General features: G+C 47.0%; 1 protein-coding gene across 5 annotated transcripts in view; it reads left to right on the top strand.

Annotated features, from left to right (window-relative positions):
- LOC141046940 (uncharacterized) overlaps positions 1-23,623 on the top strand; it is a 91,083-nt gene that overhangs the window by 27,758 nt on the left and 39,702 nt on the right. Inside the window, exons 10-19 of one of the 5 annotated variants that reach the window (XM_073541777.1) lie at positions 4,271-4,580; positions 5,747-5,772; positions 6,986-7,103; positions 8,195-8,286; positions 8,921-9,071; positions 15,665-15,774; positions 16,935-17,055; positions 20,294-20,430; positions 20,658-20,699; positions 21,706-21,815. In XM_073541777.1, coding sequence (XP_073397878.1) covers positions 4,271-4,580; positions 5,747-5,772; positions 6,986-7,103; positions 8,195-8,286; positions 8,921-9,071; positions 15,665-15,774; positions 16,935-17,055; positions 20,294-20,430; positions 20,658-20,699; positions 21,706-21,815 — 1,217 coding nt within the window. Of the gene's footprint in view, positions 1-4,270; positions 4,581-5,746; positions 5,857-6,985; positions 7,104-8,194; positions 8,287-8,920; positions 9,072-15,664; positions 15,775-16,934; positions 17,056-20,293; positions 20,431-20,657; positions 20,700-21,705; positions 21,816-23,623 lie in introns of all 5 variants that reach the window. The other 4 variants (XM_073541775.1, XM_073541774.1, XM_073541778.1 and 1 more) reach the window with 4 other exon arrangements.

The following is a 23,623-nucleotide window of genomic DNA, read 5'->3' as shown; positions in this document are numbered from 1 at the left end:
CGTCTCGGCATACTCTACCCATTTGCTAAGGAGCTCACGGACAACTGGTCGGCCTCTCCCTCGGTCGATCCGCCCGTGTCCAGGCTATCCAATAACACGGTTCTCCCGCTTTCAGGCGTGGCGTCCCTAAAGGATTCTAATGACAGGATTATAGAATCCCTGGCGAAGTCTGCCTTTGAAGCGGCTTCAGCGGCGGTGTGTCCAATCTTTGCTTCATCCTGGACAGCAAAGACCATAGCCACGTGGGCAGACGACCTTCGGCAGGGCATCTTAGATAAGGCGCAACAGGAGCATTTGGCCAATCTCGCCAATCAGATCTCCCATGCTGGGGACTATCTTCTCTCCGCTTCCTTGGATGCTGCATCCTGTGCAGTTCAGGCGTCAAGCAACGTTATTGCAATTCGACGTACACTTTGGCTAAAGGCATGGCAAGCGGACTTGTCTTCTAAAAAGTCCCTCACTAACCTGCCTTTTCAGGGGGTGCGCCTCTTTGGGTCCCAATTGGACCAGATTATTAAGGACGCCACCGGAGGCACGAGTTCACTCCTCCCTCAGTCCAAGCCTCGCAGACCCCCACTAAGGCGTCAGTTTCGACCCTTTCGGACTTTCCGCCGTTTCAATACGGCGGACAACTCCTCCAGCCAACAGAGACCGCAGGCTCGCCAGGAGAGAAGGAAAGTTTCCTTCAGACCCACTCCTTCCTGGCGACCCCACTCCTCCCAGGGCAGACCGTCCAGATCTAGATCTGGACGGTCTACTTCAGCATGACTATCATCGGGCACGCGAAGGGCCTTTCCAATTGGGAGGTCGACTTCTTTCCTTCAGGGACTTTTGGCTGGCCGCCGTGGAGGACGCCTGGGTCAGGGAGGTCGTATCCTCAGGATACAAGATAGAGTTCGTCTCTCTCCCACGGGATCGTTTCTTCGAATCCCGGCCTCCAAAGGATCCAGCCTTGATCCCGGGGTTCTCTACAGCTATCGCCGCTCTCCTCAGTTCCGGGGTGATTGTGCCCGTTCCCGAATCGGAGCGCTTCACGGGGTTCTACTCGAACCTGTTTGTAGTGCCGAAAAAAGACGGCGCAGTTCAACCCATCTTGGATCTCAAGCTGCTCAACAAGTGGATCCGCCTTCGCCACTTCCGCATGAGTCGCTTCGCTCGGTCATCGCCTCCATGGAGGAGCAGGAATTCATGTGCTCAATAGACATCCAAGATGCCTATTTACATGTTCCAATTTTCTCCGGACATCAGAAGTTCCTGCGCTTTGCGATTCGACAGCACCACTACCAGTTTGTCGCACTGCCCTTCGGTCTTGCCACCGCTCCCAGAGTCTTCACGAAGATCATGGCTGCGTTGATGGCTTTGTTGAGAGTCAGAGGCCTCGTTCTTTTCCCGTACCTAGACGATATTCTGATCAAGGCTCCCTCATTCCAACAGGCTCACCAAAGTTTGTCAATCGTCCTGGACACTCTTTCCAATTTCGGGTGGATCGTCAACAGGAAAAAGTCCTGTCTGGTTCCTACCCAACGCCTGGTCTTTCTAGGTCTTCTGTTCGACACTCGTCGGTCAAGGGTCTTTCTCCCACAAGAAAAGATTCTCTCTCTGCAGCAGGAAGTACGATCGCTGCAGACCTCGCGATTCCCATCCCTCCGTACAGCCATGAGGGTCCTGGGAAAGATGGTCGCGGCGATAGAGGCAGTTCCCTTTGCCCAATTTCACGCCAGGCCTCTCCAGCAGGCCATTCTGTCGAAGTGGAACAGGTCGCCTCGGTCCCTGGATCGCCCTGTCCATCTTTCTTACCGGATCAAGCGGTCTCTCAACTGGTGGTTGTCGTCACCTCTCCTTCTATCGGGTCGATCCTTCCTTCCCATTCACTGGCAGATAGTAACCACAGATGCCAGTCTCCTCGGTTGGGGTGCTGTGTTCCGCAACCACACTGTTCAGGGTCGATGGTCGGATCGGGAATCAGCGCTACCGATCAACGTTCTGGAGATTCGCGCGATCCATCTTGCTCTGGTCCACTGGGAAAGGCTCCTCAAGGGACTGCCGGTACGGATTCAGACAGACAACGCCACAGCGGTGGCATATGTCAACCGCCAAGGGGGAACACGGAGTGTTTCAGCCCTGGCGGAGGTGTCCAAGATTCTTCGTTGGGCGGAGATTTCCGTCCCGACAATTTCCGAGGTTCACATTCCCGGCGTAGACAACTGGGCCGCCGATTTTCTCAGCCGCGAGGGTCTCGCGGCGGGAGAATGGTCCCTACATCCGGAAGTCTTTCATCTGCTCTGCCTTCGGTGGGGAACCCCGGATGTAAACCTCATGGCGTCTCGCCTCAACAGGAAAGTCCCACAATTCGTGTCCAGGTCTCGGGACCCTCTGGCAGTGGGCGCCGACGCCCTGGCCATTCCTTGGTCCCAGTTCGAACTTCCCTACCTGTTCCCTCCTCTGCCTCTTCTTCCCAAGCTGTTGAAGAAGATCAAGGCAGAAGGACTTCCGGTCATTCTCATCGCCCCGAATTGGCCCAGAAGGTCTTGGTTCGCGGACATTGTCAACCTTCTCGCGGACTCCCCCTGGAAGCTTCCAGACAGAACAGATCTGCTGTCTCAGGGTCCGATTTGCCACCCCAATTCTCGGCCGCTCAATTTAACGGCGTGGCTGTTGAGACCGAGGTTCTGAAACGAGCAGGATTTTCCGACCACGTAATTCAGACCATGATCCGAGCCAGAAAGCCATCATCTTCCAAGATTTACTACCGTACTTGGAAGGCCTATTTCACTTGGTGTGAGACCAATGACGTCGCGCCCATGTCCTTTTCGCTCCCTTCAGTCCTAGCGTTTCTTCAGGCAGGATTGGATGCGGGGCTTGCCCTCAGTTCCCTGAAGGGTCAAGTTTCGGCGCTGTCCATTCTGTTTCAGAAAACGTTGGCTTCCCGTCCTCAGGTTAAGACCTTTCTTCAGGGCGTGGCTCACACGGTCCCGCCGTACCGGGCGCCCGTGGATCCATGGGATCTTAATCTGGTTCTTGAGGTTCTGCAAGGTCCGCCCTTTGAACCCCTCAGGGATATTTCCCTTTCTCTCCTTTCTTGGAAGGTAGCCTTTCTGGTGGCCATCACCTCCGTCCGGCGCGTGTCGGAATTGGCAGCTCTTTCGTGCCGCTCTCCCTTTCTGGTTCTCCACCAGGATAAGGTAGTTCTGCGGCCTCCGCCCTCGTTCCTTCCGAAGGTGGTGTCCTCGTTTCACCTCAACGAGGATATCGTGCTCCCGTCCTTTTGTCCGAATCCAACTCATCCCCGAGAGCGGTCCTTGAACAAGCTGGACCTGTTTAGGGCGGTAAGAGTCTATCTGTCTAGGACGACTTCCTTGCGAAAGACAGTGTCTCTTTTCATTATCCCTGATGGAGCGCGGAAAGGTCACCCGGCGTCAAAAGCCACCATTGCTCGCTGGATCAGATCGGCTATCCTGGAGGCCTACCGTGTTAAGCGTCGCGGAGCCCCTCCGGGTATCAGGGCCCACTCTACTCGAGCAGTGGGTGCCTCCTGGGCGGTGCGCCACAGAGCTTCCGCACTGCAGCTTTGCAAAGCTGCAACATGGTCATCGGTTCACACGTTTGTGAAATTCTACAGAGTCCACACCTACGCTTCGGCGGATGCCAGCCTAGGTAGACGGATTCTGCAGGCCGCGGTGGTGAGTCCGCTGGCCTGATGGAAGTTTGTTTCCCACCCCAGGGACTGCTTTGGGACGTCCCAAGGTCTCTGTGTCCCCCAATAAGGCGAACGAGAAAACAGGATTTTTGGGTTGCTTACCGTAAAATCTGTTTCTCGGAGCCTTCTTTGGGGGACACAGCACCCTCCCATGTTTTACAGCTCCTGTTCTTACTTTGGTTGAATGGTTACAGTTGAGTTGTTTATGTTGTCAACCTATTCTGTTACTTCTCCTACTGCTTTCTCACTAACTGAGGAATTCTCTGCCGGTCGGTGGGGTGTATACTGCGGAGGAGGAGCTATCTTTTTTTGTGCATAGTGTCAGCCTCCTAGTGGCAGCAGCATACACCCAAGGTCTCTGTGTCCCCCAGTGAAGGCTCCGAGAAACAGATTTTACGGTAAGCAACCCAAAAATCCTGTTTTTCTGTCTGGAAAGTATTTAAAGGGGTTGTCCCAACTCCGCAAATTATCATTTATCCACAGAATAGGTTATCGCTAGTGTCCGAAATGTACCACCGGAGCTAGCATAGTCTACCATGTCATGAGTTTGGACAATCCCTTTTATTTTTTTAGGAAATGTCTGAGACGTGCAGGTTTCTCCAGTCTGAAAAGCAGAACTTGCAATCCAAGCTGGATGCGGAGAAGCATGTAATGAGAGCACAACTTAAAGACATGATGGAGAAACATGAGACCGAAGTGCAAGCACTCAGACTGCGGCACAGCTCGGCTCTGCAAGAAATCAAAGAGAAGCACGATGGAGAAATGCAGGAGAAAGGTCAGACTATACAACAACTGCAGAACCAGCTCCAAGGCCTGGCGAGCCCCGGAGATGTCCGGGAAGGGACCGGTGCGACCGCAAACCCTGCAGTTATCAAACTACAAGGTAAAAGTAAAATCACATAGCGGAAGCATTTCCAATGCCAGGTATTGCTGGCAAATTACCTATAACATCCGTCTTTAACCCCTTCCTATTGTAGCCATTTTTTATTTTTGTGCTTTCATTTTTTCTTTCCTTCTGAGCATTATATATTTTTTTTTTTAATCCACATATTAGATTAGTTTTACTTTTCAGTTTATAGTTTTTTTTTCTTCCCTTTTATAAGTTAAAAGCCATCCTGTGTCTCTGCTGTTAGAGGCCGGTGCCTGCTGTATAACACAGCCGGTACTTGGGTGTCAGTTTCTGAGCCGCTGCATACACCCGACCTGGCACGCACTCGTACTTCTTTCTTCAGGTTTAGGTTCATTCCTTTATTAGGCCCATACCGGATATTTATAGAGCATGGTAGAGACAGTAAATTATTATTTTTTTTTTTTTTTTTTTTATTTTTTTTTTAGCCATGAGTTGACTAAAAATAATGAATTGAGGCATAATCACCTTACAGCACCCCTGTAGATCAGTGCAGGCCGCTCCCGAGGTTTCTGCCAAATCCGGAAGTGGAGTCTTCTCCATTTGGAAGTCTCCGTCCCGGCACCGCTGCGGCCTGTAATTAGCTGCAGCGGTCAGGTAGACTGGTATTGCTTTTCTAGTCACCCGGCGGGATCTCCGAATGACACGAGCTTCAGTCAGTTACAGACTACAGTGGTGCTAAGACTTCCGAACGAGAAAAATACCTCTTTTGTTATAGACTACCAGAGCGGCCTGCATCGGATCTGCGAGGATTCTGGTAGGTGACTGTGCAACAGTTTATTATTTTTAACCAATTTATACCTATAAAAAAATTACTTTACTCTTGGACAGCCCCTTTAATGTAGAGGGTCCACTGATCAGGATCATCATCTTTTGTTAGAGCGGTGAGTGGTTACAAAAGCGTCTCTCTTTCTGGAGGACCTGTCCTGTTTTGCGCAAACTATCTATGTATTTCAGTGGGCGCGGTGTATTGCTTAGTTTTTCCTGCGGAGGCGCTGCAGGGAAATTGAGCAATAGCTGACAGGTTTCCTACAGCTGATCACTTCAGGTTCCAGCAGGGGGGGAGGCACTTTGCAATCAGCTTTAATTATTTTTTTCTGCTTATAATGCATTATTTTTTCTTTTTTTTTTTTTTTTTCCAGATGAAGTAAAGTTGAAAACCGAAGAGGCAAGTAGATCCGATGCAAAATTCCTTAAAATGAAGGCATGGTCCAAATCCAGAATCAGGCAGTTGGAAGAAGAACTAAAAATTGTACAAGTACTGCTTTCGTTTGGCCTGTCCTCCATCTTTTCTCTCCTTTCCCACCTGCCTGATTCTCACAATCTACCTAGTGACTGTCCTCTAATTTCCGTGTCTGCAACTCTCCCTTTTCTGCGTCTTCCTGAGATCAGAGATTCCGATTTAGGCTGGGTTCACACGTAGCGGAACTCTCGCGGAAATTACCACGAGAATTCCGGAATTCCATTCCGCGGGAAAATCGCATTTTAAATTCCTGCGATTTTCCCGCGGAAAAACTAGCATTTCGCAAGCGTAATTAGCCTGCAGAAATGCTAGTGTTTTCCAAGCGATCTGTAGCATCGCTTGGAGAACTCGTTGACAGGTTGGTCACACTCGTCAAACATAGTGTTTGACGAGTGTGACCAACTTTTTACTATTGAGGCCGCCTATGCGGCATCAATAGTAAAAGATAGAATGTAAAAAATAATAATAAAAAAAAAAATATTGTTACTCTCGCCTTCCGACGTCCCGCGCAGCCTTCCCGCCTCTCTCCACGCTCCCGGTCCCAGTAATCCTTTGCAACAATTACCGCGATGACGTCTGTTCTCGCTGGATCGCGATGTCTCGCGGTCATTCGCGATGACGTCGCGTGAATGACCGTGAGACTTCGCGATCCCGCGAGAACGGACGTCATCGCTCGCAAAGGCTTACTGGGAACGGGAGCGTGGAGAGAGGCGGGAAGGCTGCGCGGGACGTTGGAAGGTGAAAATAACAAAAATTTTTATTTTAAATTCTATTTTTTACAGGGATATGGTACCCACAGCCCGGAGGACAGTCTCCTCTCCTCCGGACCGTGGGTACCATCCGCAAATGTTCTGCTTACTTTTCACATGGTGTGCACAGCCACATGCGGAAAGTAAGCAGAACAATGCATTCCTATGGGTGCGGGATCACCGCGATTCCGCTAAATTAATGAGCATGTTGCGTTTTTTACCGCGAAGCGATCCACCGCGGTAAAAACCGCAGCACTAGCACAGCATTGCGGAATCCCATAGGAATGCTTGGGATGCTTATTTTTCGCGGCAACGCGAAAAACGGTACGTGTGAACGAGGCCTTAAACTTTTTCCTTTCTAATTTTTTTTGCATCATTTTCTTTCACAGTCTGAAACAAAGAACCAGGAGCTGTCGGCATTAGCCGTGCGCATCGGCGAGCTGGAGGAGGAAAAGAAAGAGTTGGAGGGGAAGCTGGAATCTGTGGCAGATTTGCAGTCCATTAATGGTAAGACCCCAGTAATTGTCACATGATCACACCTTGCAGTATCTTTACTGACGTTCTATAGGGCCTCGGTCATCAGAACTACCCCGGAGACAAGTCACCTTGTTGCCCACAATGCAAAATCAGTTATATAAAATAGCATTGTGCAATCCTTGGTATACCTTAAGGTCTAAATTTAAATGTTTGCAATTGGGTTGCATTAAAAATTTTGCACCGTTTATCTTTTACAGGCTCATAGTTTCACTGCACATTCAACTTTGATGTGGTCTGTGGTTGAAAATCAGCTGAGAGGAGCTCAGAAAAGACAAGAGTTGCAAACTCCATTTCAGATCATCAGAATGAGCTCACTGATAGTTTCTCAGTGAGCTCATTCTGTGGCCTTTAGGCAGCCTACAGGCTTTGGAAGGCAAAGGCTGCGATATTTTTAATCAAGCCCATAACAAAAATATTTTTAGCCTCAAAGTATAGGCATTTAAGTAAGTACACAATTCTGGTGTACACAATTCTGTGCACAAAGAAAGATTTTTACTACGATCGTGCTGCCTGCATAGAATATCATGTTATCGGCAGCACATGTCCTGTTTGCTAAGGTCGATGTGCTGCAGAGAACAGTGAATTTAGGTCTGCACCCCACAAACAAGTGTTTTACTATTTACATGTCAGCAGAAGGGGCGCTTGCAGGTTCCAGTTCCCTAAGGGAACTAATTAAAAGTGTTAAAAAAAACATAAAACATATTTTTTATGTTTTTTACACTTTTAGTGTCCATGAACTGCAGTACTGCAGTATTACAGCTTATTGTGAAGCTGTGCACCTGCACATTCATTTAATACTCCAGATAGTGCTGGATGATTTCTATATTTTCTGCAGAAGACAAATGTCACTCTGTAGTTTGCCAAAAATCAATGATGCAGGACGACACCGACATGGAAAGCCACATTAGAAAATGAGTTACAAGTGCACCGCTTCTGTATAGGGGGATTAAACAAAATCCTGAAGGTGCGAATCGCTGTAAGTCTTCATATCCTTGACTTTGTATAATCTTGAAGAAATTGGGATTATCTTTTTTTTTTTTTTTTTCCTCCATTCCCTATAGAGCATCTGCTGACTAAGCTTGTGGTGTACGAAGAACAACAGCGGATCCTGCAGGCGGATCTGGAGCAGGTCGCAAAAAGAGCTGATTCACAGGTGAACTACACACTATGTAAAGCTGCCCGAAATATTAAAGGGGTATTCCGACTCCGCACCCTTCCCCATCAGTAGATGAGTGGGACTGGTGACGCCAGCTCTTCCCGGCTGTAGTCTTTTGACGGGAGGTAACAAAGTACAAAGAAGTTCCATTATATCATTCATTCTGGGTCTCCGCAATTGGACTAACTCGGGGATGATGTAAATCAGGGCTGTCACCCTTTTACTGTTTTTCCCCGCACAGTCGCCTCCTTCACCCCACCCACTGTGCAAGGAACCTGCAGCACATTTCTTTGAAAGTAATGGGTCCGACTGCATTTCCCTGAACAAGTAGATGACACGGGGCAGCAGTGGAAGAATTGTAGCGACACCGGAATGCTGTGCCTCCTTTATTTTATGGAACAGTGGGGGTCCCAAATATCAGACCCCCACCGATCAATAAACCTTATATGATCACATTATAAGATGGGATTGCCCTTTGATCGTCCACATGTAAAATATTGCACGTCCTGGAAGGAATTGTGTAAGTCGTGGATGATGTTCTTAGCAAGTTCATGGGTTCCATTTACAGGGAGTACCCACCTGATAAGCAAAGTGTTGCCATACCCCGTGACCTTTTGTGTAATGGTTTCAGACTAGCGAGTCCGGCAGCGTGGACGATCTGCAGAACCCCCTCCTGGAATGGAGCGAGATGAACCCCGAGACTGACATAACCACAGATCAGGAGAGAGAAGACACTTCTGTTATGGTCTTAAGAATGGCGCAGATCGAAGAGGAAAGAGAAGGTAAATCCTCCCGTCACCATCGTCTGATTCCATCGCCCCTGGCTGCCTATTCTCTAAGGTCGGCTCAGTGCTTGATATCAAGTTTTTTTCTTAAGTTTATCCCATCAAGTAATTGTAGAGAGGAGGTAACCATCTACAAATGGCTGTGAAGGAAATCATGGCTGATATGTAAAGTCATTGTTCACCCATTTTGCATTTTTCTAATCTAAAATTGTCTGCTGATGCATAGAGGTAAATAATAACCGGGAGGCGCTCTCGCTCACTGCGGACAGTTCAGCCATTGAGTGTAATGATAGAACTGTATGCACCAAACCCCCTCTAGTGGTGGCTGCAGGCAGCCAGAATTATAGCCTTCCTATGCAGAGGATTTGGGGCTTTGTATCAGAATTAGGCTGAGTTCACACTGGCGTATTTTCTGTCTGTGCGTGCAACTGCATACAGACCAGTGTTGGCTACTTTCCACACGGAAATCACAGCACACTGTTTACGGGCCAGACTAATACTTGCAAATGGCAGGACCCTCCTTGGGCATAGGAAGGTGTGCATGGAGAAAGGCACGTCCACAAACTGCATTGTGTGAATTTAGCCTTAGGCTCTTGCTCAGATTCTGCATTGGAGCAACCAAATTCATGGAGGTTGGTGGTTGGGTTAAAGGCAAGATGCCCTGGTAGAGCGAGTCCCCACCTCTGCTTCCAATCCCCCGATTATTACCACCACATCCAGTGATGGAGCCCTCTGTCCCTGTGTGAGTGAGGAGATCACTTTTTTTGCACCCGTTCACACTGCTTTACATGTGATTTGTTGCTGAGTGGCGTTGGCTTTAATGGTCTGGAATCGCACAAATGAACATCAATCCTTGGTGGTCGGGACTTCACGAGGTCAAATCGGTGGGACGGTGTCACAGTAACATCCACTATGGGGAGTGTTACTCTTTTCTTGGTGATTATCAGTCTCTTTGCATGGAACAATAAAATCTTTACAGTAATAGGAGAACGTTACACTTACTGCAAAATATAGACACAGTGCAGAACATGGCATGGACTTCCAGGCAGAGGTGTATCTAGGTTTTCTGGCACCCGGGCAAAAATTCAGTTTGGCTATCCCACACCCCAAGCACACATGCGACTTGTCGACGAGCCGCTCTCCCTAATTCTCTCAATGTCCAGTGAAAAACTGAGAGAAGCAGGAAGAGAAGCTCGTTGTCACATGGCTGTAAGTATGAAAATCTCCCCCACACACATTAAATCCCCCACACACACAGTAACTCTCCACCCAACACATAATAAATCTCCTCCCCCCACACACAGTAAATCTCCACACACAGTGAATCAACCCCCCCCACGCACAGTAACTTTCCCCCCACATATAATAAATCTCCTTCCCCAACACACAGTCAATCTCCCCCCAACACACAGTCAATCTCCCCCCAACACACAGTCAATCTCCCCCCAACACACAGTCAATCTCCCCCCAACACACGGTCAATCTCCCCCCAACACACGGTCAATCTCCCCCCAACACACGGTAAATCTCCCCCCCCCCCCCCCCGCACACGGTAAATCTCCCCCCCCCGCACACAGTAAATCTCTCCCCCCCCCCCCCCGCACACAGTAAATCCCCCCACACACACGGATCCGTTTTTTTTTTAACCACCGGATGCGTTTTTTTGTCATTGAGAAGCACATGCGCCGGATCGCGCCGCATATGTTTCCGTTTGTTCCGATTTCTACCGGATCCGGCTGAATTCCTCTGTCCGGCGGCCGGACAGGACGGGTGCTGCAGCGTTTTTTTGTCCGGCGAAAAAAGCCGGACATGGACGTATGCGGCCCTTCCGGCTCTGCGGGACAATGTTTCTCAATGGCACATTCCGGCCGCCGGATCAGGCTTCTACCTGATCCGGCCACCGCATGCACGGTTTTACCCTGTGCGCATGCCTGGATATCTCTCTCTCTCTCTTTCATACCCTGTTCTCTCTCTCTCTTTCATACCCCGTTCTCTCTCTCTTTTTCATACCCTGTTCTCTCTTTTTCATACCCTGTTCTCTCTTTTTCATACCCTGTTCTCTCTCTTTCATACCCTGTTCTCTCTCTTTCATACCCTGTTCTCTCTCTCTTTCATACCCTGTTCTCTCTCTCTTTCATACCCTGTTCTCTCTCTTTCATACCCTGTTCTCTCTCTCTTTCATACCCTGTTCTCTCTCTTTCATACCCCGTTCTCTCTCTCTCTTTCATACCCTGTTCTCTCTCTTTCATACCCCGTTCTCTCTCTCTCTTTCATACCCCGTTCTCTCTCTCTCTTTCATACCCCGTTCTCTCTCCCTCTCTTTCATACCCCGTTCTCTCTCCCTCTCTTTCATACCCCGTTCTCTCTCCCTCTCTTTCATACCCCGTTCTCTCTCCCTCTCTTTCATACCCCGTTCTCTCTCCCTCTCTTTCATACCCCGTTCTCTCTCCCTCTCTTTCATACCCCGTTCTCTCTCGCTCTCTTTCATACCCCGTTCTCTCTCTCTCTCTTTCATACCCCGTTCTCTCTCTCTCTCTCTTTCATACCCCGTTCTCTCTCTCTCTCTTTCATACCCCGTTCTCTCTCTCTCTCTTTCATACCCCGTTCTCTCTCTCTCTCTCTCTTTCATACCCTGTTATCTCTCTCTCTCTCTCTTTCATACCCCGTTCTCTCTCTCTCTCTCTCTCTCTCTCTTTCATACCCCGTTCTCTCTCTCTCTTTCATACCCTGTTCTCTCTCTCTCTTTATCATACCCAGTTCACCGGCTCGTGGATCCTTTTCTTCCCCGGCGACTCCTTTGCAACATGGCCGTGTCAGGCGCCGCATATACTTCCGGTCCCTCCGTTCACGGCCGGATCCGGCACTCCATCTTTTTGCCGCACGGCGCCGGAATGCCACCGACGGACATGTGAAAGTAGCCTTAGGTAGCCCGACTGCGCCCCCCTGCCAGGTTTGCCCGGGGCACATGCCCCGGCTGCCCCCTCTAGATACGCCTCTGCTTCCAAGATTTAAAAAAACATGGGCGCTTTCTTTAGCGCCACCTTGGCCTATGGGATGTGTTTGGAATCAAAGCCCAGTGCCATTGAAGTGAGAGAGACTGAGCTGCAATACCAGTCACAACCTATAGACAGGGGTGGTGCTGGTTTTAGAGGAAAGTAGCCATGTTTTTACAGCGCAATTAATATTGTCACAAAAGGACATATAGATATTTTTACCATCTACATCAGTGCTCAGTGACTGGTTGCAGCGGTGATTTGCTGGAGTCAAACCTCCACAGATTTGATTTTGATGGTCCTAACCTTCAAACGTGTTTCTATTATGCCATAATGTCTTAAAGGGATTGTCTGGTATTAGTATAACATGGCTGCCTTCTTCCAAAAACAGCGACCCCTATGTACAGGTTATACAGCACAGTTTTCTGTGCTGCGGTGGTTTTTGGTCGAGGGCAGACATGTTTCTCTTACGCCTCATTGGGGGACACAGACAATGGTCTGTGTCCCCCAATGATTGGCTCGGAGAAAAGGATTTTATGGTGAGTACACAAAAATCCCTATTTTTCTAATTTTAAACAGTCCCTTTAATTTTTATCACCTAAAAAACCTCCTCCCCATATTGGCTCCTCGTCCTCGCAGCGATCGTTGATGTGCACCTGGCATGACTCAGTTTTCTCTTTTTCTTTTCCGCCATTGGACGAGCTGACGCGCTCAGCACCCCCTTCCTTCACTCCTCCACCTCATTCTGCGATTCGATCAGCCACCAAGAACATAGTTTCCCATCAGTTTTGTGCATGCAGGTTCCTCTGTGACGGCCGGTGCCGTACTGCTGCCTCGTTCCTCCCGGAGACTTATCTGGCGGTGGAAACAGTCAGCAGTATGGCGCCGGCTGTGTTTAGTTTACACTATGGTTTCCATTTCTTTTCTTTTTTTTTTTTTTTTTTTTTTTTTATAACATCATAACCCGTTTTTTATGATTTTTTTTGTTTGTTGCTCTAATTCTGATTTAACCAACTTCTTCCTCTTTTCTGTGCTTGGGCTCAGTCTGCTGGGGTGGTCTGCAGATCTTTTGGGGGGTAAAAAAAGGATGCAAATATTGGAGCGTGTCCCCTGTGATGTCACAAGGAACCGATGATGTCACTGTATTGTAGAGGGAGTCTGCTCACAGATAAAACCTTTAAATTTGGAGTATCTGGGGGCCAGGGTGGGAACGTATCTTACCCCGGGGGGGCTTAAGCCCTCCTTTTGGTGCCGCTCCGTTTGCCCATATGGCTGTTGCGTTGACATGCTGCAGCAAATCCATGATTAATGCGACATGACAACTTGTGGCTTCGCGACCTGAGATCTCGATGTTTCGCTGCTCATGCCATTAGTTGCGATGTTCTGCAGTTCTTGGGACCCCCTATGCATGTGCATGGCATATGCTCTCTGCATGAGCGGCCACCTCTCTATTAGGGGGGATCAATTCTCCCATTATATAGGCCAGGAACATCCCGGATGGGAATACAATTTTCCGATATGGTGGCAAATTGTTTATTGCAGAATTTTAGCCCCATTTTTTCCACCGATTTAAAGGTTATTTCTTGTGTCAGACGCCCTATAACACGCACCTCAGTGACGTCATTTGTTCCTTTTTAATTAACGCATCGTTTAAACCTACGAGATGGTTTTCTGTAGACGGGAGACCTGCACAATCCTGTATTGCTGCAAACATAAAATTGGTTTTCTAACTTAATAAAAAGTAATATTAGCTCTAAGCCACTAGTGGGCGCTGCATCCCCCATGTAATTATCTGTGATGGCCTCCGGGGCTTGAGAACGGAGTGCGGCTTTCTATAGAGATTGAGCTGCAGACTGATTCTACCTTCTTCTTTTTTTTAAGCAAAAGTGAAACTTCTGAGTTCAGATTTATGATAGAAACAGCTTACAACCAAGTTTTTTGGACTTAAGCAGAATAGTGAGTGCAGCTCTGGAGTACAATACAGGATGTAACTTGCGATGAATAATATATGTACACAGTGACTGCACCAGCAGAATAGTGAGTGCAGCTCTGGAGTATAATACAGGATGTAACTCAGGATCAGTAATGTAATGTATGTACACAGTGACTGCACCAGCAGAATAGTGAGTGCAGCTCTGGCGTATAATACAGGATGTAACTCAGGATCAGTAATGTAATGTATGTACACAGTGACTGCACCAGCAGAATAGTGAGTGCAGCTCTGGAGTATAATACAGGATGTAACTCAGGATCAGTAATGTGTGTACAAAGTGACTGCACCAGCAGAATAGTGAGTGCAGCTCTGGGGTATAATACAGGATGTAACTCAGGATCAGTAATGTAATGTATGTACACAGTGACTGCACCAGCAGAATAGTGAGTGCAGCTCTGGGGTATAATACAGGATGTAACTCAGGATCAGTAATGTAATGTATGTACACAGTGACTGCACCAGCAGAATAGTGAGTGGAGCTCTGGGGTATAATACAGGATGTAACTCAGGATCAGTAATGTAATGTATGTACACAGTGACTGCACCAGCAGAATAGTGAGTGCAGCTCTGTAGTATAATACAGGATGTAACTCAGGATCAGTAATGTAATGTATGTACACAGTGACTGCACCAGCAGAATAGTGAGTGCAGCTCTGTAGTATAATACAGGATGTAACTCAGGATCAGTAATGTAATGTATGTACACAGTGACTGCACCAGCAGAATAGTGAGTGCAGCTCTGGGGTATAATACAGGATGCAACTCAGGATCAGTAATGTAATGTATGTATACAGTGACTGCACCAGCAGAATAGTGAGTGCAGCTCTGGGGTATAATACAGGATGTAACTCAGGATCAGTAATGTAATGTATGTACACAGTGACTGCACCAGCAGAATAGTGAGTGCAGCTCTGGAGTATAATACAGGAGGTAACTCAGGATCAGTAATGTTTGTACACAGTGACTGCACCAGCAGAATAATCAGTGAGAACCAGATCTCGATAGCAGTCACCTTATCTGAACTCTGTTGGTCACTTCTGCTTCATATATAACTTTTCTTTCCTCTTTGCATGATAACATTTTCTCACTGAATCACCTGAACATTGTGTCAGATGACAAAACCGATGGGAATATCCTGGTGACATGTGCACAATTATCGATCTCTTACCCCTGATCTGTGACGTTACGTGATCCAATTAAATATCAGTCACAAAAGAATCAAGTTGTCAGTGAGTGATTCCACGGTTTGCTGCATCGTGTTTCTGTGACTTTTTTGTTTTCCGCACTAAACTCCGGTGCTTTTATGTACTCGGCTGCATAATCATCTGCATTGATCTCTTCCCTTGTACGTCCCTTTAAATTGCCGGAGGCCTTTTTACTTGCACGTTGTAACACTTCATAACACAACAAACCCTAAAGTTTTCAGTTTTGGGAACTCTATGGCCACATTGACTCTTTGAGTTTTGGTTTGTTGTTTCCCCAGTAGATATAGGTGGGATTTGGGGGACTTACAGGGTGAATGTGTAGCTTTTGATGTAATCTGCTATCCTGTGGCACAAAACTGATTGAGGATGACTGGTTCTTTCCTGGCTGCTCCGATCCAGCCATGGACTCAGGGCAGGTGGAACTGGAGGAAGAGCTGAGCGTAGCTCCGGGACTGGGGAAACTGAGGGCGGCGCAGAGGAAAGGCAGCAAAGGATCCGCCAAAATACAGGTGAGTGCCCGATCCCTCCACAAGCGTGCACAACCCTGCATGTCATTCAAGTAATGGGGGTGTACATATTTTATGGCCAATGGAGCATAAGTTCATACCGTCAGGGAACCTGTAAGATTTCTCTACTGATCGCAAGAATTATTACTCCATTATTACAGTTTTGGAATAGTCCCTCGGATGAGGATCGCATCGCAGTACTCGAACTGGCTGGCAGCTCTACCCACCCAAGCCGCCTGGCTTGCGGCTCTACCCATGAAAGCATGTGTTTCTATGCCGCTATCACGCTTGGTTCGGGAGAGCCGCTGGCCAGTCCAAGCACTGCGTTGCGAACCTCGTGTGATCTTACTAGAGACGCCAACGGGGTCATAGGGAATATGGCGCCGCACGGCACGATGAGGCCTTCACAGAGGATTCTCTGTGGTTCGAGTTGCATATCTCCATAAAGCGCAAACTCGTTTTTTTTCTATTTTTTAACCTTTTTTTTTTTTTTTATTAATTATATAAAAAAATAGACATTTTATGGTGGTTAAGCTATTTTTTACCAATTAAAAAGTGGCCTTTTCCTAGTTATTGGTCCTTTTTAGGACGTGGACTGTTTGCAGGGAGACGTTTGAACCATCAGGCCCCATAAATGTAAATCTTTAGCTTTGCTACCTTGGATAGACACACTTTGCAGAATGCCGATCCCCAAAGTGAGCAGTGCCCAGGGTAACACTCTTGTCATGGCTGATTGGTGCCTAATCTGCTTTGCAATAATATTGCCCGTACACCTTAGCCGGAGATTGGCTGTCTCTTTCGAAACACCCGTACTCATGCATGCTTGGATCTACCAAGCGTGCTACTGCATTCAATGCAGAGAGGTGCAGTAAGCAGGGAAACCAAAGGGTTAGGCGTTACAGTTCTACATGCCCAGTCCGTCCCTCCTCTGATCTCTTCTGTCGGGGAGTCGGGAAGCCCCCATACACTCGGGTTGGCCTTCTTTTTCTCCTTGTGGCAAGCTCAGATTATTTTAATGTGAACAGAGGCCTTAAGATATACACTGCTAAATTAGCGAGATGGGAGGTGCTTGGGTGGGTAGAGCCGCCAGCCAGTCACACCAAAGTATATCAGTCGTCCATTACATGACAGTCGCCTGATCTACAGTTTTCTGTTTCCATCAGGATGAATTTAGCTTCAGCGACAAGAGCTTCGAAGAGCAAAACCTATCGCCGGAAAGCAGCGAAATAGTAGAGGGCGAGAACATGGGAGGTTGGTGGCCTGAATACGGTTCTTCATACTCAGGTGTGACCCCACTAGACAGTTTATTGACCCCTTGTCTGAGCCGCCTGCCAGACAAGAGGTGGAGCATGCACTGCATCACCATTTTGTTTTTTGTTTTTTTTTTAACTTTGAGCTCCGTGGTTGGTTCCTAACACGTCAAACACAAGTTTTATGTCATTGTTTTAATAATTTGTTTTGTTTTTGAGGCATGTGCAAGCTGGATGAACTGCCTAGTTTGGCTCTTGAGTTTTGTGCATCGTTTTCGTCTTGTGTCTCTTAGCTTTTATGTCTTAATTTGCTAAATTTTCTTTATATGGGTTTTTCCAGGATCCAAATATTGATGACCTATTGTGATGATGGGCCATCAATGTCAGATCGGTGGGGATCCCTTTGAAGGGGTGTTGGCGTTGCAGCCTGTTTAAATGGTTAATCCGGCATCACGCATCAGCAGCGGAGCGAAACCAGTGACACCATGTCTGCTGATGTTTGCCAGTGTGTGATGTGGCAGCTATTGTGCATCTGTCCCATATTAATGAATGCGATATGTGCACAATATCGGCCACTTCCGCGTGCCCTATGGTTATAAGTATACGTGACATTATAGGCTCCTCTCACCTCCGGATGCAGAAGTGAGCGGAGCTGGAATATCCTTTTAATGTCTACCTTCACACCATGTAATCTGTAGTGGCGGTGCAGCATTGAAGTGAATGGAACAATGCTGCAATTGCAGAGTTTGCATTGCCTCTTTAGACATCTGATTTGAAGAGATGCTGAGAGTTGGACCCCCATCCATGTAATATCGATGCCCTTCTAAACCTGGAAAACCCCTTTAAGGGCTTATCTCGTCTACATTCACCATTAGGACATATATGGACATCATGGAGGTGGTAGCCAAAGTGACCCAGTGTGGTGGTCCCAGCTGGTTCATATACTGATGAATGGCCGTCATGTAGTTCTCCCTGTTTGACCATCTAGAAATCGCTTTGCTCGGTGCAAATATTGCATGATGGATTGCACTCGACTGCACTCGCTGACTCTTTATCTTCCTTTGCCATCTCGCCATTACACAGCAGATGTTGCTGAATATCGTCACACAGCAGATGTCATCGTCCACTTCTTCCATTAGTCGCAACAGTTATTATTATTATTATTATTTATCTATATAGCGCCATTGATTCCATGGTGCTGTACATGAGAAGGGGTTACATACAAATTACAGATATCACTTACAGTAAACAAACTTACAATCACAGACTGATACAGAGGGGAGAAGACCCTGCCCTTTCGGGCTTACATGCTACAGGATGGTGGAGAAGGAGACAGTAGGTCGGGGGTTGCAGTAGCTCAGATGATGTTGAGGTGGCCACATGGTCATTACAGGCTGTAGGCTTTCCTGAAGAGGTGGGTTTTCAGGTTCCGTCTGAAGGATCCAAGTGTGGTTGATAACCGGACGTGTTGGGGCGCAGAGTTCCAGAGGATGGGGGCTATTCGGGAGAAATCTTGGAGGCGATTGGGCAAGGAGCGAATAAGTGTGGAGGAGAGAAGGAGGTCTTGGGAGGACCGGAGAGTACGTGAGGGAAGATATTGGGAGGTTAGTTCAGAAATATACGGAGGAGAAAGGTTATGGATGGCCTTGTAGATCAGTGTTAGTTGTTTAAACTGAATATGCTGGAAATTGGGAGCCAGTGAAGGGATTTGCAAAAAGGAGAAGCAGGAGTGTAGGGAGGAGAGAGATGAATTAGTCGGGCAGCAGAGTTAAAGGGGTTGTCCGGGCTTTTCACATAATCTCAGTGCATATCTGGGCTACAGAATGCTGACAATAAGTAATTTACTTTCTGTGGCCAGTTTGCAGCGTTTGCTAGATATCAGCTCTTACTTGTAATAAAAACGTCCAGGGGGTGTGTGTTCTGGCATTGAGATGAGAACTGGTCGTTTCCTCCTACTCTGCTAAAAACCTGCCCTCTATAGCAACAACCCCATCCTCCATAGCTACAGGCCCTCCCCGACCACATGAACAAGTCTATCCTTCCTCACACAGTAACAAATCCTCCCCCTCTAGCAGCCTCAGTGCAAAGAGCAGGACCACCCAGCTGCTCCTCCCCCAGACACACGCTGAACAGTGATCTATGGAAAGTGAAACTAGTGAGGAGGAAACGACCAGTTCTCATTTCAATGCCAGAACACACCCCCCCTGGACGTTTTTCTTACAAGCAAGAGCTGATATCTAGCAAACCCTGCAAACTGGCCACAGAAGGTAAATTACTTATTGTCAGCATTCTGCAGCCCAGATATGCACTGAGATTATGTGAAAAGCCCGGACAACCCCTTTAAGGACGGACTGGAGGGGTGCGAGAGTGTTAGAAGGTAGGCCACAGAGGAGGATGTTGCAGTAGTCGAGGCGGGAGATGATGAGGGCATGCACAAGCATTTTGGCAGAGAGAGGGTTGAGGAAAGGACGGATCCTGGAAATATTTTTGAGCTGGAGGTGACAGGAGGTGGCGAGAACTTGGATGTGCGGTTTGAAGGACAGGGCAAAGTCAAGGGTTACTCCGAGGCAGCGGACTTCCGGTACTGAGGAAAGCGTGATTTCATTTATTGTGATAGATGGATCAGGTAAGGAAGTTATGCGAGATGGAGGAAAGATAATTATTTCAGATTTCTCCCCACTGAGCTTGAGGAAGCGAGAGGAGAAGAAGGCGGAGGATATGGCTGATAGACACTCAGTTTGTCGTTTTTGCTCCGCTCCTCTTGGGAGACACTTGAGTGACTTCCATTATTGCTTTGCCTTTCGGGACTTCGGGAAAGTCATTTCCTCCTTTAAGTTATTAGGTCCCCAAAACGGAAAATAGATCACATGAGCAGAAATTGTGGACGTGAATGGGTCTGTTTGCAGATAATGCACTCGTTAGCATTGTAGCCATTAAAAATGGCAAAATGTGCAAGGGAAAGCGGCGCTGGAGCTCAGCCCCAGTCAAGTAAATAAATAGTCCATAGTGATATTGTATTTATAGCAATCTGCCACCCAACATCTAATTATCCTGATAATCCATCACCTGCAAGGTGCATACTAGCATCTTATTGAGAGTTTTTTTGCAGGAAGTTCTCTGCAACTTCTAAAACTTTTGAAACTTTCTTGACCCCTTCATTTCCTAATTTCTCTCTGCTATAAAGTTTGAGACGTTATTGTAATTGGGTATGATTGATACATACTGTACGTCCATGGGCGGGCCGACTGATATGCTGTGCGTTCTACTCTCAGGATTTGGATTACGAGCCGTCGTGGAAGAGCTGGAGATGGAAAGGAATCAGCTGCAGGAGCAGATTATGAGCCTAGAGGAGCGATGTCAGGAGCTGGAGGACCGGTTACAGCTCCAGCTCCGCATTGAATCCTTGCAGGTTAGTCTCGGCTACGTACACGGGCACAGGACGCGAGGGGGGCGTGTAGCGTATTAACGATGGCCCACAAATTAATGACCTTAATCGCAAGTTATTGATCATTTGTGGAGGGAAATTAAAAAAAAAAAAAAAAAAGTCATGCCTGAGTAAATATGATGATGTATCTGTAGCTGAAGATGTTGCATCTGCTTCCTTGTCGAGTCTTGTAACCAAGCCTTTTAACACAGGTAACTTTTGATGTAGATGAAGAGACTCCGTCCTTTCCCCAGGTGTGTGGGGCTGGGTACGGTCACTTACGTGTGAGGTGTGAACCGGGGGTCTTAACACTGCTTTTGTGTGGCTGTTCCCTTACCGGTTGTGTTTGAGGTGCTTCTAACATATATAATACAGTAAAACGGCGCTGATCTGCATTTACAGTGTTGGATGAGGGCTGCGCTATGGATGGGTAATCAATATCAGATCAGAAGGGACCATGCACCCCCCATTACTCGGCTGATGCCTGGAGTCAGTCGAAGTATACAGCATGCAGAGCCGTATACTGTGCGGTGTCCATTCTCAGATACTGCAGCTCGTCTCCTATTGTAGCGAGCGTGATCTGAGCTTCAGTACCAAGAACTGACACTACACGGTCTGGAGCTGTGCTGTGCCGGCCCTATACACTGTGTACATCCGGCCGCAAGTGATGGGTGGGGAGTGCCGGGTGTCTCATAGATATTTCCAACCTACTTATTAAAGGTGTTAACCATCTCCTGAAGCGATGTCCTACCACTATAATACAATCTTGAGAGCAAAGAGGGCGTTACCTTGCATTCACCTTCATCGTTTCCCGTTTACAGCAGAGATCGCCGGCTGTGCTGGAATCTCCTGCAGGAACCTATTCAATCATATGGATTAGCGCTCAGTTTCCTCCCACTGCAGCACTAGAGCAGATCTATGGCTTGTCTATTCTGGTGGACCACCGTTGATTGGAAAGTGAAAGACTTTTGCAGATACTTTGTTCCGGCCCCTTTTTGCCTGCTGTTTCTTATGACGAGGATACCGATCTTGCATCAGTCTTAATAGACCATAATAAGACCTATAGTCGACGGCCGCAGATAGCAGACACTTCGCAATCCTTCTTCTCAATTTTACAGCCACAATTTGGTTTTGGTTTCACAGAGGTGACACATTTACAGGATGATGGGACACCACTTTATCATGGAGTTTTGCAATTTCCTAAGGTGCACAAGTCGGTGACTTCTAAACTGTCTCTTTCTCACAAATCCTTTGTTGCAGAGTGAAAACGAGCGTTTCCAGACCCAATTGGCCCAGATTCGTCAGCAGCAGAACCAGGAGGCTGAGAAACACCATGACCTCATTTCTACCTTGAATGATCAACTAAAAGGGTATTGTCTCCCTAGTTTTAAAGGCGGTCGTAGATTGTTGTAAGGTGGCCGGTGATGTTGAAAATCTGCATTTCTCGGTCGCTTCATTGGGTGGGGGGGACACAGCATTATGGTTTCTGTGTCCCCCAATGAAGACGAACAAGAAACAGATTTGTACAATGAATAGCAGAAACTTACATTTTGTAGCAAAGATCCGGTCTTCAGAGGTGATGACAATGAAAGGAAAATGTATCTAGAATAAAAGAAATGGATAGAAAAAAAAACAAGAGATAAAAAGAAATAAGTACCTGATTCTGAAAAAATATCGGAATATTGGCAAACAATTTTGAATATTTCGCAATTTTTTACATTTTAATTTTTATGCCCTTAAACCAGAGAATTGTTTCACACAAAATAAATAACATTTCCCACATGTCTACTTTACATCAGAACAATTTTTGAAACGGAATTTATTTTTTGTTAGAAAGTTATCAGGGTTAAAAGTTGACCAGCGATTTCTCTTTTTTTTCAACAAAATTTACAAAACCATTTTTTTTTACGGACCACCTCACATTTAACGTGACTTTGAGGGGTCTGTATGACAGAAAATACCCAAAAGTGACACCATTCTAAAAACTGCACCCCTCAAGGTGCTCATAACCACATTCAAGAAGTTTATTAAACCTTCTGGTGCTTTACAAGAACTAAAGGAATGTGGAAGGAAAATAATTAAGTTTTACTTTTTCTTGAAAATATGTTACTTTAGCCTCAATATTTTTTTTGCATTTGCACAATGGTAACAGGCGAAAATGCACCGTAAATTTTGTGGTGCAATTTCTCCTGAGTACACTGATGGTACCCTATATGTGGTGGAAGCTGCTGATTGGGCGCACGGTAGGGCTTGGAAGGGAAGGAGCGCCATTTGACTTTTGGAATGCAAAATTGGCTGGAATCAGGAGCGCGCACACCATGTCGCGTTTGCAGAGCTCCTGATGTGCCTATACAGTGGAACACCCCACGCCCCAGTGACCCCATTTTGGAAACTAGACCCCTCAAGGAATGTATCTAGATCTGTGTTGAGCAAGATTAACAGGAGAAAATGGATCATACAATTTGTTGTGCAGTTTCTTCTCAATACACAGATATCCCATATGTGGTGGAAAACTACTGTTGGGGAGTACAGCAGGGCTCGGAAAGGAAGGAGCGCTATTTTGGCTGGAATAGGTTGCGGACACTGTCACATTTGAAGGGCCACTGATTTGCCAAAACAGCAGAAGCCCCCACAAGTGATCCCATTGTGGAAACTACACCTCTCAAAGAATTCATCTAGGAGAGTAGGAAGTAACCCTCAGGCAATTCACAGACTTGTATAACATTGGACTGTGTAAAATGAAATATTGCCATTTTTTCCACTAAAATGTTGCTTTGACCCCAAGTTTGTAATTTTCAAAGGGGTAATAGGAGAAAATGAACAGTGCAATTTATTACAATTTTTTTCTTGAGTACACAGATGTCCCATATGTGGTCGAAAACTAATTTTGAGGCACAGTGCAAAGCTCAGAAGAGAAGTAGAGCCATATTACAGTGCAGATGTGACTGCACTGGTTTGCGGGTGCCAAGTAACATTGGCATAGCTCCGAAGGTACCAGAACAGCAGAATCCCCCACAAGTGACCCCATTTTATAAACTACCCTCCCCAGTTAATTTATCTATGGGTGCAGCGATCATAATGACACCACAGGTGGGTCACAGAATTTTATACCATTGGGTGGAGGAGAAAAAATAATAACATTTTTACCACAAAAAAATTGTTAGAGCTCCAGAATTTA

This window comes from Dendrobates tinctorius, unplaced genomic scaffold (assembly GCF_039654945.1).
Source record: "Dendrobates tinctorius isolate UK_male_01 unplaced genomic scaffold, ASM3965494v1 ptg000124l, whole genome shotgun sequence".
Taxonomy (NCBI): domain Eukaryota; kingdom Metazoa; phylum Chordata; class Amphibia; order Anura; family Dendrobatidae; genus Dendrobates; species Dendrobates tinctorius.
This window is presented reverse-complemented; position numbering and strand designations above follow the sequence as displayed.